General features: G+C 33.4%; 1 protein-coding gene across 2 annotated transcripts in view; it reads left to right on the forward strand.

Annotated features, from left to right (window-relative positions):
* Smg5 (Smg5 nonsense mediated mRNA decay factor) overlaps nt 1–18162 on the forward strand; it is a 241817-nt gene that overhangs the window by 115332 nt on the left and 108323 nt on the right. Inside the window, exons 10-12 of one of the 2 annotated variants that reach the window (XM_090373113.1) lie at nt 2585–2728; nt 11754–11851; nt 14104–14218. In XM_090373113.1, the coding sequence (XP_090229239.1) occupies nt 2585–2728; nt 11754–11851; nt 14104–14218 (357 nt within the window). The remainder of the gene's footprint in view (nt 1–2584; nt 2729–11753; nt 11852–14103; nt 14219–18162) is intronic. The other variant, XM_090373114.1, reaches the window with a different exon arrangement.

Below are 18162 nucleotides of genomic sequence, written 5' to 3' on the forward strand. Positions count from 1 at the left end.
AAGGAATATAATGTGAAACATCACTACACCAAAACATGCCTCAAATTATGATAAATTTCAAGGAGCTTTGATGCAGAAAAAACTCCAAGAACTAACCCAAACTTTTCAAAGTCGACAACAGATGATCAGAACTTTTACTCATCAAAATTTATCTGCAGTTAGAGCTAGTTTTCGAGCCTCCCAAATAATTGCCGAAGAAGGAAGGACCTTTACAGATGGAGAATTTGTAAAACAAATTTGTTTGGCAATTGCAGAAGTATGTCCTGAGAAAGTAAAGAATTTTATGTCTGTAAGTTTATCTTCATCAACTGTAATGAGAAGAATTGAAGATTTAGGAACCGATGTTCAAAATCAACTCGTAGAAAAGGTTTGTGAATTCACACATTTTTCAATAACAATTGATGAGAGTGAAGATACAAGCCATACAGTTCAATTACTAACTTATATCCAAGGTGTAAATCAATTTTGCAGTAACTGAAGAGCTAGTTGCATTAAAAAGCTTGAAAGATACAACAACAAGTGAAAATGTATTTTTGAGTGTGTCAGAAGCAATTGATGGCTTCAAATTGAATTGGGATTTGCTATCAACGGTTACGACAGATGGCACTAAAAATATGGTCGATACTAAAATTGGGTTCACGGATCAGCTTCATAAACATCTTGAAAGTGAAAATATTAAAAACCAATGCAATTTCATTGTATAATTCACCAGCAGTCTTTATGTGGAGAATTTTTTGTCTTAGATTCAGTCATGTCAGCTGTTAATAGCAACAGTAAATTTTATTCGCAAGACTGGTCTGAATCATCGGCAATTCAGAAATTTTCTTGAAACTATTAAGACTGAATATGGTGATTTGTTGTACTACACTGAAGTACAATGGTTGAGTCACGGTAACATGTTGAAACGATTTTTTGAACTTAGGATTGAATTAGATCTATTTATGAACAAAAAATTGAAAAATGTTTCAGAACTGTCAGATCTCAAAAGGTTGTGGAACCTTGCCTTTTTAACAGATATAGTGAACACCTGAATTTTCTTAATATGAATCTACAAGGACGAGACAAACTTGTCAATGAATCATATTATAATGTCAAAGCATTTGAAACAAAACTGGAGTTATTTAAAAGTCAACTATTTTGGAATAACTTTTCATATTTTCCATGTTGCAATAATTTATTTAAAAATATGCCTGGTTGTAATTTTTCTACTGAAAATTTTGTTCAAAACAGTTTGTTGCAGGAAAATTTTGTGGCTAGATTTTCTGATTTTAAAAATAATTCAAAGGTGTTTGAACTTTTTCAAAATCCGTTTGACATACCCGTCAATGATGTTGATGAGAATTTACATTTACAGTTGGTAGATCTTCCATCTAATGATGCACTGAATACAATATTTAGAAATGAAAATGTAATTCAATTTTATTCAACATTTTTGGATAATCTGACTCAGATAATTAAAAATTTTGCAAGAAAGGTTGAATCAGTTTTCAGAAGTACGCATATATGTGAGCAGACCTTTTCAAAAACTGAAATATGTAAAATCAAAAATACGATCACATCTAACTGACCCACATTTACATGGCTTTTTAAGAATTGGAACTAGTACTTTAAAACCCAGTATTACGAAACTTAGTCACACTCTACAACCACATTCATCACATTAATTGTAATTTTGTGTATTACTGACTGTATTTTTGTGATTAGTACAATAATTAAGTAATAATTAAATTTTGATATAAACAAGCTGGTATATTTTATATTACATATTCATAGATTTATTTTTGAATCTGTAGATATAAGTAGGTATTAAATTTGTTTCTCTGCATAACTTTAATGTTATGCAGAGAATGTAGTTTTCGGTAATTAGGAATTTTATCCGGCCCACCAAATATTCCAAAAATTCATATGTGGCCCGCTTCTATAACAGTTTGGTGACCCCCCGCCATAAACCATTATCATTGTGTGGCTTATTGATAAGATTCGGAAACTAAGATGTATAGAAATTTGTATCCTAATTTGCTTAACCTTTAATCCAGCATGATTCGTTACAGGTATATTTATGATTGTATCCCTCTTGTCTTTAGTTGCTTAGCACTGTTTGGAATATGTGTAGTAAATATTCTGTAATTTCTTATTTATTCCTAAATTATTGCAACATTTAACAGAATTATATTTTGTGCGTGTATGCGAGAGAGAGAGAATTCAGACAGGCACAGCATAACCTTTAGGCCACACGTTGGTTCCCCTGATATTTGTTCTTTTGATCTAATGAAATATGATATTTTCACAATTGTGTGAGCTGTATGCAAAGTTGGCAGTGGTAGTATTAACTCTTAGCATTAAAAACATGTAACTCTTTTTTTTGCCAGATAGAGAAATAAACACAAGAAATTATTTCATGTTCTCTGTAACTCCCATTTATTCATTATAAACTAATTTATTTATAAGAAGGCTGGGAGTAGAAGAGGTGGGGTATGATTTTCAGTTTGTGTGTGTATGATTTTTGAAAATTTGTTTAAAAGGTTCATAGCCATGTCAGTTGCATTTTAATTTATTTAAAAATTCATCTTTATTTTATTTTTAGGTAGTTCTGCAATATCTGCTGCAACAGCTTTTACATTGGCACTGTTTTCACATACTGTTTGCCATTGTGTACAGAGATTAGTAGCTTCTGTTTATCCTACCACTTCGAATGAACTTTCTGATACAGTTACCAAAGATTATAATGGTTTGTATTTCTTGGGAAACTTTCTGTATACTAAGAAATTTAAATGTACAGTAAATCCCCGAGTTACATAATTTTTTTTTTTGTTTTTGTTTTTTTTTTAGGACTGTAAAATTTAAAACAGTAAAAAAAAAAAAAAAGCAAATAATGACAGACACGGCATGCACCAATTGCACAAGTGAGATACGAAATTACAAGTTTAAAAAAATAGGAATGAAGAGAAGATTCTGTAAATTTATTTATTATTTTTTTTTATATGACTGAAGATTTCATTTCACCATAATAATGTAAAAATCCACAGAATTTCTATCAGTATTATTGAAAATGCAGTAAGATCGAGTTTACTACCTGTTTATAATAGATTGCACTACCAGAAAAGCCCAAAAAAAAACTGGAAACTGCAATTGGTTTTTATTGTTTTATGGTAGTGACCTCCAGAAATGTGCTTTAGTAAAATGTGAGCTCACGTGTGGTGATAATAGTGTGTTTCTGCCTTAACCCTGTGAAGTTCTTTACAGAAAATTTCATTTTGACTGTTATCATGGTGCCGACTAAGAGAATAAGTGACAGCAGTACTAGTAAATCTACCAAGAAAAGGAAAGCGATCAGTTTGGATTCGAAAATTAAAATAATAAAGGATGTACAAAAATGGTCAAACATTAACAAGTATCACGCAAAATTTAGATATGTCATTGTCAACAGTGAACACAATAATAAAGGACAAAGAAGACAGAATACAAGAAGCTGTGAAGGGATCGGCATCAATGAAGTCAACTATAATAATCAAGGTTACAAAATACATATGTTTTTACAGTACGTACAGTAACATGCTTTTTTTTTTACTTTCCTATGTGCTACTTCACTGCTGCCCCCCAATAAAGTTTTTAATGGAACTAATTAAAAATATATAATTATTTTTCTATACAGTTAGTCCCCGAGTTACATAAATTCAGACTTACGTAAATTTTTTAAGAGTAAAGTTGAATGAAGGAACAATAAGTATAAGTTTTTATTTCATTACCATACAAACTATGTTGGATAATAACCTGCAGCATAACTAGAATCTAGGATAAATAAATTTCATTTTTCTGCTTTAAAAATTCTGAAGAAATATTCGACAACGTGTTTGAGACAGGTGAACTACATTGAAGCACTTCAGAGAAACCCCCACAATGTTTAAGGCACGTGGGCTGTGTCCCATCAGCTATTTCTTCAGCAAATTACACTCTAGACCTTTAACATCCTTGATGGAATGCACAACATTTCAAGAGCCTGGAATGATATGACAACAACTTGTATGAGCACAGTTTGGAAAAATCTAAAATATTCCCAGCTTAACAACGAAGGCTTCAACAAAGATGAGCTATTGTACCAAAGAAATTGTAAACTTAGCCCAGAAGTTCCGGCTGGTTCTGGAGAACGAAGATGTAAACAAGCTTGTGGATGAACGAGGTGAAGATTTAAAAACAGAAGACCTAGCCCAGTTGAACGCACAAATAGTTGAGGAGCAAGGGAAAGCCGAACCCGTTCAGGAACCAGAGCAACTCAAGAAGCAGTTCAAAGGAAATGGCAGAAACGTTTTGTAAAATTCAGGAAGGTCTCTATGTTTGATGGAATGCATGAAAACACAGAATGTTCCTTGAAAATAGAAAAAAAAGTTAGATTAATTATCACAGTTTATGAAGAGAAAAAAAAAAGCATAGGAAACAGATGAAGATCAAAGAGTTGATATCACATACTACCTCCCTGAACTCTACTCAGCCTACAACACACTGTGATTAATGTGTCTTATTGATGCTTCAGGTGTATTTTAAGTTACCGTCATTTCATCACACCTGAAATGTATAAACTTTGATTCATTGTATGGTATAGACCAATTTTCTTAAATATGTACACTTTGGCTTTGATTCCCTTAGTAGCCCTTGTAAAGCCTACACGGCCTATGAAATACATATCAGTTTTTGCAGTACAATAACATGCTTTTTTTCCCTTCCTTTTATGTTTTCCTTTCTTATGTGCCACTCCCTGTTAATTCACCGTTGTCTCCAGATAAAGTTTTAATTGTTATGGTATACAGGTAACCTCCGCTTAACGCTGATAATTCGTTCCGAAAAAACAGAGCACTAAGTGAATCCGTGCTAAGCAAGTGCCGCATTCCCATAAGGTAACATATGTATTTGTGAGTTGCGGTCGGTGCCATAGGATATTTCCCAGTCAATAATAAATGGTAGTGAAAAGATGCACAAATGTCAGTCAAAATATTTAATATTCAAATATTTGTACATATAAAATATTCTGCATTACATATGTATATGATTATGTGGTAACTACTTACGTATCAAAATTAAACTTAAAATTCCAATTAAAATCCTGAATTTAATTGATTTAAATTGATTTTAATTGATTTAATTTAATTATGAAAAATGTGTTGATTTTGGGTTGTACTTTGGCCCTCTTCCTGGTAAAATAAAAGGGGTTTTAATTTTAAATCCCCCGCAGCGTTACCACCCAACAATAAAGTAAACCGATCCTTCACCGCTTTGAAACCTGGCATGTTTTTTTTTTTTTTTCCTTCTTTCAATATGGAACTTCTTTTAGGCATTCGTTTCCAAAAAAGTCCTGCTTCGTCTATGTTAAAAACTTGTTGAGAATTATAACACATAATACCCCTCTTCAATAATTTTAACAAGTTATTTTTTTCAAAGTTTCGGCTCCTTGATCTGCACTTGTGGCTTCTCCCTGGATTTTAAATCTATTCAACCAGCCATTACTAGTTTTAAATGGTTCCGCTTTTTTTTTTTTTTTTTTTTTTTAGGAGAGTTTTCTTCAGATCATCATATAGGCTAATCTCTCTCTCTCTCTCTCTCTCTCTCTCTCTTTTTTTTTTTTTTATAATATTTAACTTAACTGAATTCTGCATTGGAAGTCTCTCCATTTCAATCCTAATAGCCAGCCTAGCCCAAGTTGCTTGCAGTGGAACAGCTGTCTTTCCCATTGCTAAAATTAATTCTTTATTTTTTATAATTGTTTTTACAGTTTTATAACTTGCCAGTCCTAATTATGGCACACATCTGCTTGTCGTTGACTGTTATCGATTCGCTTCAAAATGTCTAATTTAATTTTAAAATTCAGTCTTTTTCTTATATTTCTAGTCTTCGTACTGTGTCCAGACGTTGCTTTTTCATTCTTATCCGCCATTATTAACTCTTCGAAAATGTAACTGCGTTGGTTGCATTGATTATGATACAGTGTTCGAGTAAAGTGTCCATTATGCACTATGTCTAATACTGTACTGAGTGATGACTTAGACTTCGGATAAATGCATATAATGCAAATATTACAAGCAATATAATTGATAGTTTTTTAAAATGTTGAACTTGGAACTATGTAACAAGTCACTGTACTGCAATTAAATTAGCGTGCAAGAAAATTTCACTGAGCATGGGAAAATTTCTCAAGTCAGTGTGGGAAAACGTTTTAATGCTGTTTTGCTATTCATTTTCAAGCTATCGACTCCACCAATTGAAACAATTTCATTAAAAATGCAATCTATAAAAGAGCGTTATAGTGATTTGTGACAGCATTATAGTCAGATACAGGTTATAATATAAGAACAGTGTTATAGCAAATCAGCGTAAAGCGAACCGTGTTATAACGAGGGCCTGCTGTATAGCTATTTTTCTTCATTCTTCTGAGGATATTATGTGGTTTTTGTTATTTTGGCATATCAAGTATAAAGCAGCACCAATATTTTATTAGTCATTCCCGAGTTACATAAAACTTGACTTACGTAAGAAGTCCTGTAATGTATCTCTTACATATGTCTGGGACTTACTGTATATGTGCAATTCCAAATAAATTAAAAGCAACTTGGCTGTTTAAACCAATATTTAGAATTTTTTGCTTAAAAATGCATTGAAATTATTTTATAAACAAAAGGTTTTGGGTGCTACAAAATTTATATTCTTTTGATATTGACTGAACCAAACATCCATTTCAACAAAAAATCAAGCATTACTAATAGACAAAATAATAATAAAAGGTGAGTTTTTTAATAAAACCTTTTATTAAAAAAGGTTCACTACCCACCTAAAACTGTAATTAATAAATTAATGACAATACATTAATATTGTCATTAATTAATGACAATATTAATGTTATTAATATAAAATATGTAATCGATTTACAGCATCTGTGGAGCACATGAGGTTTTTTAATGTTTCTTGCAGTATTTCATGATGCCATAACCTAATTACTAGTTCTGTCAACTTGCTTTTCATATTAGGGTTTTGTTATTAACATTATTTTTTTTTTATTTTTTTTTTTTTTAACTGCATCTGCAGATTTTCTATACAGTTAAATCCAGTGAATTACTAGGCCAAGATAATTTTTTTAACATTTTCCGATGACTGAGTTCTTAACACTATTGCTTTTTAAAAATATACAAAGTTATCTTGCAAAGTGGGGGTATAATTTCAGAAGAAAAAAAATATATATTGTAATATTCAAAACAGTACTATCAAAAAACTGATCTTTCCTTGCCATTGGTAGAAAAACATTCTGAATTCATTACACTGGTGGGAAACTTCATAGTATTGCTTATGCATGCTCCATGCATAAGTAGCAGAGATTTGCTGCTACTGCAAAAAAAAAAAAAAAAAAAAAAAAAATAGCAGTTGCTGTCATTCATATTAATTTGTTTCATTGCTAAACAAAACCTGTCATTTTTATTCAAGCCAGTTCTGGTGCTCTTTAATCCAACTTACTAAACAGTAACATGTACATGCTAGTGCGAGCATGCGAGAGAGAGAGAGAGAATTCAGACAGGCACAGCATAACCTTTAGGCCACACGTTGGTTCCCCTGATATTTGTTCTTTTGATCTAATGAAATATGATATTTTCACAATTGTGTGAGCTGTATGCAAAGTTGGCAGCAGTAGTATTAACTCTTAGCATTAAAAACATGTAACTCTTTTTTTTGCCAGATAGAGAAATAGAACACAAGAATTGGTTTGTTAATTGAGTGATGTGATTTCAGACCAGTTTTTTTTCTCTCTCTCTCTCTCTCTCTCTGCCTTCTCTTTCAGTTTCTCCAGCTGCTTCTATTCCAGTTATTTCATTTCACTGTTTGGCAGGACTTTCCAAACAAACAAATCTGTCTTAAGTGCAGATACTGCAAAGTTGTTTATTTGTTCCTGCAAACATCATACATTTCCTTGTTTGCCTGCTTTTCCCTTTTTTTTTTTTATTTTATTTATTTATTTTTTTTTATTACTTTGTATACACCAACAATTCAAGCAGTTTCGGTGTTTGTTTTTTCCACATTCCTTCAGGTTCTTAATTTTTAATTTTAGTGGACCTTCTAGAAGTAATAACAGTGGGGGTATAATTTTTGTTCATTTTTGCACGTCCCCACATCCATTTTTGCTAATTTCAAAGTGCTAACTTACATACAACAGCCAGAAAAAAACTAAGGTCCAGGGATTGGGTGGGGGGTGGGGGGAGAACCACTGTGACATAGCCAAATAGTTAGCACCAGAAGGCAGGCATATGCATTTGATTTGACTGTGATTCAAGCTTACATGACCGTTGAATGCGGTTACTTGTTGTATTGATTGTACTCATTGTAAAAAATGATTAGTTGTAAACTAATACACACAACACAAATGCACTTGAACACCAATTGCACAAAAACACATCTTGTTGGCTCAGAAATCTCCACAGTAACTTACATTGAATTAGTTCAGTGATACTAAATATAATAATTCAGTATCGCTGAGAAAAATGGATAAAAATAAAAACAGGTTGAAGTAAAATTCCTTTGATAAACTTGGAAAAAATTAAAATAAAAGTAATAAATCACAATAGCTTTTGGATGGAAGATTCTTCAGTGGTAAGCGTTATTACAAAATACAATGTCATGTGCCCAGCTGTGGTGGTCATCCAAGGTGGAAACCACGTGATACAGGTGCAGGCAACAATTAGTTGGAAGTAGAGACTTGCAATTGTAGCTGTAACGCTTAGCTAGGCTACAGGTGCTGTTTGTCATTTAGAAGGATGGTTGCCTCAGTGATGGGATGGTTTTGACCTCCTCTGTTTTGGTTAAATGAATCGCTGCAACATGTGTGTAGAGTGATTCCAAACAGACACGACGACGGTAGTGGCAGAATTGGTCAATAATCTCAACATTGCAGCGTGGGTGGATGTTGTGCCGAGTGGACCAGAAGTGTTCAATGTCCACAGAACGAATTGCTTTTTCATGCTCAGAGACTCTATTTCCGAGTCTTCTGCCAGTTTTACCTACATAGCAGTCACGGCAGGAAATGTTCACCAAGCTACCCTGTAGGAGTGGGGGAATTGGTGTCTTAACACTCAAAGTGATGGACCACAACCTTCTGCTCGGAAGCTGCAAGCACTTTATCCTGTGAGCCTGTAAGACCCTAGAAAGTTGTTGTGAGGGTTTCGAGTAGTATGGGTTAAAGGTGGTCGAGGTGGTATCATCACTGCATGTAGCCCTAGGATTGGCAGCCTGCAGGTCGCACCTATCTAAGGCACTGACAGGGTAGCCACATTTTACCAGATCTGCTTTTACTTTAATGATCTCAGGGCAACTTACATCCACAGAACTGGACTGGGTCTAGGTGCGGGTTAGTAAGGCCCGCACGGTGCCAAGAAGTTGGCACTGCTCAGGGTTCTGAGCTGTTAAGACTAGACACAGGCCTTACTGGTCTTAACTGCTCAGGGTTCTGAGCAGTTAAGACACCAATTCCCCCACTCCTGTGGAGTGGCTTGGTGTACTGCATTTCCTGCCACGACTGCACTGGCTGCTACGTACATGAAACTAGTGACCCTGAGCAGCAGAACTTCCTTAACTGCCGACAACATCTGGTGGTGCCATTATGTACAGTGATACCCTTTAATGGCAAATTCACGGTATAGCAATGGGTGCACTTGTTTAGCTCAGTCACAGCAAACATTGCAGTGGAGGAACTGGAGAGTCACGCATTTGTGGGTCTGCCACATCCTATAGCCTTTTGGTGTCGCTACATGGATGACTTGTTTGTGATCATTCCTTTGCAGGTCAGGAGACCAACTTTTTTGTCACCTCAACTCTATGTCGCCCTTCCTTCAATTCGCAATTGAACTGGAGTCGGGCAGTGCTCTTCTTTCAAAGGTTCCTTGATCCAGAGCGAGGGCACGCGTTAAAATAAGTCAGTCTATTGCTGGCCAATTCACCAACTACTGGTCAGCACATGTCGCAGCCAACTTCTTGGCACTGCTTGGGCATTACTAACTTGCGCCTGGACCCACTCCAGTTTTGTGGATGAAAGGAGCACTGAGATCGTTAAGGTAAAAACAGATCTGGCAAAATACGGTTACCCTGCCAGTGCCTTAGATAGGTGTGACTTGCAGGCCCGTGACCACATCTCCAACTCTAGGGCCACGCGTTGTTAACGGCAGTGTGCTACTGCAATGGGATCTAGAAAATTTGGGCAGATGGGCTGAGAAGTGGCAACTGAAGTTTAAACATTGACAAATGTAAAGTACTGCATATGGGTAGAAGTAACCCCAGAGGAACATACCAACTGCGTGGTACTACACTTCGGGTGGTAGAAAATGAAAAAGACTTGGGAGTTATTGTGCAGTCAGATATGAAGTTTTCTGAGCAATGCAGAGAGGCTGCCAGAGCAGGTCATGGGGATTAGTCAATGATATACAGGAATTTTGCTAGCAGGGAAAAGAAGGTGATTATCTCTTTGTATAAGGCAATGATCAGGCCATGCCTTGAGTACTATGTACAGGTCTGAAGGCCTCATTTTAGAAAGGATGTAGAGTTGCTAGAATGAGTACAGAAAAGGGCAACAAGATTGGTGAGGGGAACAAAGGGGTCCTCTTACCAAGAAAGGCTTAATTTCTGCAAATTGCAGTGTCTGGAGACTAGGCATTTGCGAGGTGATCTGATTGAGGTGTATAAGACCTTGAATAGGTTGAGCACTCTGAATTCTGATGGGATTCTTCCGCTTGCTCAGATTACGAACCTGAGGGGACATAAATTCAAATTGAGGGAAAACAGTTGTAGAATAGATGTGCGGAAATTTGCCTTTAGCCAGTGGGTGGTGAATTGCTGGAACAAACATCCATTTGTTGCTGTGGAAGTTGATAGCTTAAATAAATTCAAGAAGGAACTGCTGGAGAAACTTTTAGAGGGAATGGTTGTGTGAAATTGTTTTTTTTTTTTTTTTTTTTCTTAGTACTACTACACAGTCCAATTTATAGATCTACAAATGGTTTTTGTGTCATGACAATGCACTTTGTCATTTCTCTGTCGAATAGAGTTTTTAATGAAAAACAAGATACTACATTGGAGCACCTGCCTTATTTTTCATGTGCCTTATGTTACCAAAAATTAAAATCCATCTCAAAGGAAAACAATTTGAGGGCTTAGTAAACATTCAGAGGAACACATTGTGGCAATTAAAGGCAGTGCCTTCCAGGGACTTCCATTGCTGCTTTAGATCTTGGAAATTGCAAACAGAAAGCTGCATAGGCGTGCCGGAGAGTACTTTGAAGGGGATAGAATTGAAATTGTTGTATTTAAAATAAATGGTTTTAAAAATATTCCTTGTTTCTTTTTAGCCATACCTTATACTTAAGAGATACACCCCCTCCCTCCTTTAATTCACTTTTGACACTAAAATATGCAATGTGGTTTCTGGGTCCTATTATGACCCTTAAGTGTATCTTAAAAAATGAAAATGTATGAATAATTTCTTGGTGTAGTGCTGTTTTCCATTCAAGATATATTTCATAAAAGTTTAAATCTTTTAAAAATATTATTTTATCACATTGTTTTTATTTGGTTTATTTTTTTATTTATTTTTACCATTCACTCAATTTTTGTACAGAATATAATATTTTAGTGAGGTATAGTTTCATTTTCAAACTGTAAACTTAGTTTAGAAATCAAATATTACTTTATTATTCATTATTCCTTCCTTAAAATTATTTTTTCTCCTTTCCTTGCAGAAGTTGAAAATGTTTCTACTTCCCCTATTTCATCATCTATTCCACATGTTACAAAAGTTACTACCAAACATACTGGAGAAAACAAAGAACATAGTCGAGTAAGTCATTTAAAATCTTATTCCTTTTTCTAACATTTAGCTTTCTTAACTGCTAAATTGAACATGTACCTCATCAGAAACATTCATTGTTAATTTTCAGGATTATTAATAACAAAAAAAATATACTGAAGTGCATATTAATTCCTAAAAGAAAATTAAACATACTTGTTCATAAAAGGCCAGGTCTCGTATAAGTAATTTACATTTTTGTTTAGTTGGAATCTAATAGAGATTACAAAAGTATGCGTTCATAATTTTAGAAAATTATGCACAATGTATCTGAAAAGCAATGAGATTAAAAAAAAATAAAAATCATTCAAAATAATCCCATGGGACCATTCAGAATGATTTTGCAATAAATTTTGCTCATACACAATGTAGGTACATTCTTCCTGTTCCTTATTATGTTTACAGCATCTTTTATTTTTTTGTTTGGCAGCACTTTTAAACTGGAAACTTTTTCTATTTTAAATGCACAGAAAGAAGCAGTTACAGTAGAACGACAGTTATCTGGAATAATTTGAAAGGCTGATCTTTTTTCCTTTTTTTTATTAATGGTAGGTACAGCAAGCGTGAGTTATAGTGATCACATTTGCAAATTGAATTTTGTTCTAATAAGTAAAAGATCGTTACTACCTGTTTATAACAGATTGTACAAACAAGAAACCCAATAAACAGAAAACTGCAAATTGTTTTATGATTGTGACCTCTAGAATTCTATTTAACCTTCAGAAATGTGCTTTTAGAAAAATATCAGAGACTACTAGGTTTTCTTGGAAACCATGAGTGAATTTCAAATTAGTTTAGCTCCAGATTCAGTAAGAATAATATCAGCTCGAAACTGTGCAGTTTATTATTTTTTCTCATTTTTTGTGATAAAATGCAAATGAAAATAAAACGCGTAGTTTTAACATTAAATTAAATAATTACATTAAATTACAATCATAAGGTTAGATTAAATAAATTTAATCTTAAATTAAATTAAATAAATTTAATCTTACCTTACGATCAAATAAGAAGGGGTCTGACACTAATTATTCTGAATAACTGATGCTCTACTGTATTATAAATGTCATTCAAAGTAGTCTGTCCCATGAGACATTTTGAATGACTTTGATAATTTCATAATAGATTTTCGAGTGGGAAATTTCACTTGATAAGGTATATAATAAATTTGGTAATTCTTAATGAATAAAATAAGTTTATCCAATTCAATGTAAAAAAAAAAAATTTAAAAAAAAACAAAACTGCTGTCAAAAAATATAGAAAAAGATACCATAACATAATATGAAGCAGGAAGAATGTACTTGTGTGATACACAAATAACATGTTGTACGATATATTTAGCCTTGTGTAAAAAAAAAAAAATATATATATATATATATATATATATATATTTGAATAATGTTTAAAATAGTTAGAAACAGAATCTTTCATAATAAAAATAAAAAGGTACAGTATACATCAGAGACAGCAAAAAGCATATTCCTCTACATGATGCTTGAAATATAACCATACAAATAAATTAGAAAGAGTTAAAATAAAATAATGCCAGCAGTATGGCAAGACAAGAGCGAAAATAGTCGAAATTAAACCTAAATTAAATCAAACCAAGCAGGGAGGGAAGAGAGGGGTAACAAGAGTAAAAATATTGCAGCAGAAACTCTCTAAAATAATTCAGGGAATCGCTGCATTTCAAGTCCCCCGCATTGGTGGTTCGATCTGAGGATCGGGTGGCGGACTGATCTTTCGATCGATTCTCCTTTGCGGTGATTTGTCTAGCGTTCGAAATGCAGCAATTCCCTGACCATTATTGGCCTTGTGGTCCTTTGACGAGATGGGGCGTAATGGTCAGTCTATTTTTGGTTTATTTTTGTTTTGTTTTATTGTAGTGGTTTACATCTCTGTTGGTGATATTTCACATAAATTTGGACCTGGTGCCCGTCAGAGGGGGCATCGTTAAATTTCTATTTAATTGGCTTTTAAAATTCAATGAATTTATTATTCTTACATTTAGATTTTCTAAATTATTTTAGAAAGTTTGTGCTGCAATATTTTTACTCTTGTTACGCCTCTCTTCCCTCCCTGCTTGGTTTGATTTAATTTAGGTATAATTTCGACTATTTTCGCTCTTGTCTTGCCATACTGCTGGCATTATTTTATTTTTTATTTTAACTCTTTCTAATTTATTTGTATGGTTATATATAAATATGTATATATATATATATATATATATTTTTTTTTTTTTTTAGAGATCAGCTGTTAAAAAAACTAGAAGGAAGAAAAGGTCAGTTTCCCATTTGAGAATGTTGCGACGCAGAAGGAAAATGAGTAGCACTAGCCAGGAAGACTCTGAGCTCAGTGAAGGTAAAAAATAATAATAATAATAATAATAAATACAGAATAAAAGAAAACAGTGATGTATTAGGAAATTTATTTACATAAACGAAAATGGCATATTTCAAACAGCTTTTGCTAGAAAAGTTTACAAATGAGCACTATATTATCCTCGAGCACAGCAAATTCGTTATCACTATGTAGCAGCAAAATTATTCACATTTACTGATTCTGTAACAAGAACGTAATTTTCATTGTATAAAAGGAATAAATCTCCTAACCATAATTCAGAATCATTGTCAAAGTTATATGATGCCATATTATTATCGCACTAGATTTGAATTTAGTTTTTGATTTTAATAATAAAATATGGTAACAGATGTTTAAGCGAAAAACATTTTTTGCTTCCTAAGTTCCTGCAGTATTTTATTAGCTCTTTTCTAAAATATTCAGCAAAAGCTCATAGGAAATTAACCTTATTTATTTATCTTATTGCATATTACTGTTGTCAATGTTTAATGCTTAGAAAGCCTCAGATCCTGTAGTAACCCAAATCAAATAAAATACGATTATGAGACTTTAACTCCTGCTTAAATCTAATGGCATGTATTGGACATACTTATCTTGCACATCTGTACCCACTCAATTCCCACATTGTACTTCAGTGCTCACAGGTTGAGCAAGTACTTATTGATTCTCACATTATCAGAAAATCAAACTAACTCAAATTTACAGGAACTTATGACAGTGCAACACATCATGGGGGTGAGGTTGCTAAATTTTTTTACCTTTTTGAAAATAATTCATTTATTCACCCATTTCTGATGCTTTATACAGTCGAAGCTCTTTACAGCGACCGTATTTTTAGCATCCTATGTGTTGGTCCCTGCCAATTTCTCATTAACCTAATGCTATTTTACATTCAGTATGGTGACCTTGAAAATAAAAGGATTTCTCTATAACGACCATAAATTTCTGCCTCTTAATCTGAATTTTTACTTTTTATTACAATATTTGCATTTAAAAACAACAGAAGGCTTCAAATATATTGAATTAATTGCATTGAATTAATCCCATGATGTCTTTTTCATGGGATCTTATATCAGCAAGTCGATTTTCAAACTCATCAAAAAGTAATTGTAATAACGAGAGGCAATGATTCTTTGGAAGTACGTGTTTCTCTTTTAGCTCAGAACAACATTCAAAGTGAACTAAATTGTCTTGCTCAATTTTGGATTTAAATAATAACTTATTCTGAAATGATTTAATGTTACCATACAAATCAGGGACCAATTTTCCTCTCCTTTGTAGTTTTAAATTAAGAGCATTTAAATGACTGGAAATGTCTGTAAGAATTGTAAGGTTAAACAGCCTCTCCTTATTTTATAGTTATTTTATTGGTTTCGCTTTTTCTGTCATAAAAATAGCAATTTCGTGATGCAGTTTAAAGAAACGATATAACACTTTCAACTAAGCCATCTCACTGCACTATGTAAAATTACATCTTTGTATTCAGCTTCAATTTCTGAAAGAAACTGTTGAAACATACACGATTAAGGCCATGTAGTCGTAAAATTTACAGTTGAAATAACCACATTCATAACGTGGTGGAGATCCAATACACAGCTTCTTGATGCACAATGCAGTGAATTCCAATCGGATGTTCAGCTCTGATATTTATCATTTTCTTGGTTATTCTACCCATAAGTCCAGTGTTTTTACCAGTCATATTCTTTGCACCATTAGTGTTGACTCTTACCAGGTTTTCAATATTTAATCCTAACTTTTCAATAGATTGACAAAAATTTTCAAAAAGACTTTCACCTATAATTGTTTCGTGAATACTCTGTAGATCAACTAAATCTTCGACTGGTACAAAATTATCATTAATTCCATGTATGAAGATGAGTTAGGCTTTGTCATTTACATCAGCACTGTCATCCAGTACCACACTAAAATATTTCATTTGTTTTATGTTTTCCAAAAGTTTTTCGAACCAGTTCTTTCCAGTATCTTCTACTCTTCGCACAGTTGTTTGTCAAGACAAAGTAATGCCTTGTATCGTTTTGTTTCTCTGGACAAATTTCTTCCGCAACTTTTAAAATGACATTTAACAAATCCACAGTCACTGAACAGTTTACTTCCAAAAGTGATCAAATGTGTAACTGGATAACTGGCCCTTACAGAAGATAAATTTCTTGACTAATATTTTTTCAGTGTGGTCTTCTTAATTTGTTTTGTAACTTTGAACACTTATTCTTTTAGCAACACTCCTTTATATTGATTATATGCTTGGAATCATAGCATCATTTTAAGTTGTATTCTTTGAAAACTGACACAATCTCCGTACACACCAAACACACTGTATTTTCGTTGTACAGTCAGTCCTCGTATAGCACGATAGTTGTGTTCCTAGAAACCGTCGTGCAATATAAATAACAGGCCCTATGGGAAAAATAGGGTTAATTGCCGACCACCCAAGATTGAACACACATTTGTAACCAAAACATTACCAAACACAATAAATAATCGTAATAAAATACTTACATATTTTATTACGTAATAAAATATTGCTAATGCTTTTGCTTCTATCATAAGCAAACTTGTTTTTTGTTTGATTTTCTATCCAAAAAGATGACAGCCGTTCCATCTCTTCCAATTCTTTGTGTCTTAATCTAATGGATTTTAATTACACTTTGAGTTGTTCCTGCTGTGAAAGTTGTTTTTATTTTCTCTGCATTCTTTGTAATTCTCGGCGTTGTCTCATTTAGGTCTGTAGCACGTGCAATATCACACGGTCTTTCATTTCGCTCAAAGCGTTTCACAATTTCATATTTTTTTCTCTATCGACAGAGACGGACTGGCCATAAGCCTTACCGGGGAAACTCCGGTGAGCCGGAGGCCGGTGTGATTTTGGCCATAAACCATAGTATGAGGCCACTACAAATTTTCCCGGGTAAGAATTTTTGACCCAGTCCGCCTATGTTTATCGATATTGCTTTTCTTTTTCTACAGATTCAATTTTGTAATTGAATCTGTAGTGTCTTCACCAGGACGCTTCCTTTTCATACCTTTTAAGTATTTTACTCATTTTTAGGGAATAAAGCACAATTATAAAACGAGGAGGCACGCTTGATACACATAAACAAAGCTGCGCATGTGTAGAAACTGAATAAACAACACCGTAAAGGCAGAGATACACTATTAACACCTCACATTTTACTAAAGCACATTTTTAGGGGTTACTACCATAAAACAATAAAAACAATTTCCAGTTGCATTTTAGCGATAGCTGGAATTGTGTTGGTTTTTTGTTATTATGGTGAAATGTGTTTCCCCTTCACTGATATAAAACACATAAATACATTTTCAGAATATTCTCTTCATTCCTATCGTGTTGTGTTCAGTTGGGGTGATTCCGCGTTCGACTGCCATTTCTTGTAAACACAAAGGTGAATCGTGCATAAGCGAATTCGGTTTGTGTTATATAAGATATCGTTCCCCTATTTATAAATCGTGTATGATCGAATTCGTGTAGTGTAAACACATATTATACGAGGACTGACTGTACTCAATGAAAAAATAGTCTTCAGTCCACGTTTGATTAAAAACATGACACTCCAAATCCCCTTTCCTCTTTTGGAGTATTTTTAATGATGATTTTTTTAATTCAATACAATGAACAAGTTATATCAAAAATAGTAGAATTTCACTATATGAAAAGATTGATGCCTGTATACAGTGAAACTTCCCTTTAACGGACAGCCATGGGGAACGAAAATGTGTCCGTTAGAAAGAAGTGTCCGCTAACAAGAAGTCTGGGGGAGAAAAAAAAATGAAAGAAAGAAAAATCGTTAAACGTTTAATGTAAAATTAAAATATATACAGATTTTGAACAATATTTTTGTAAATAATATACAATTACATACACAAGAGATAAAGTAAAATCGTTAAACGTTTAATGTAAAATTAAA

This window comes from Mastigoproctus giganteus, chromosome 5 (assembly GCF_048544385.1).
Source record: "Mastigoproctus giganteus isolate SK-2022 chromosome 5, ASM4854438v1, whole genome shotgun sequence".
Lineage (NCBI taxonomy): Eukaryota > Metazoa > Arthropoda > Arachnida > Uropygi > Thelyphonidae > Mastigoproctus > Mastigoproctus giganteus.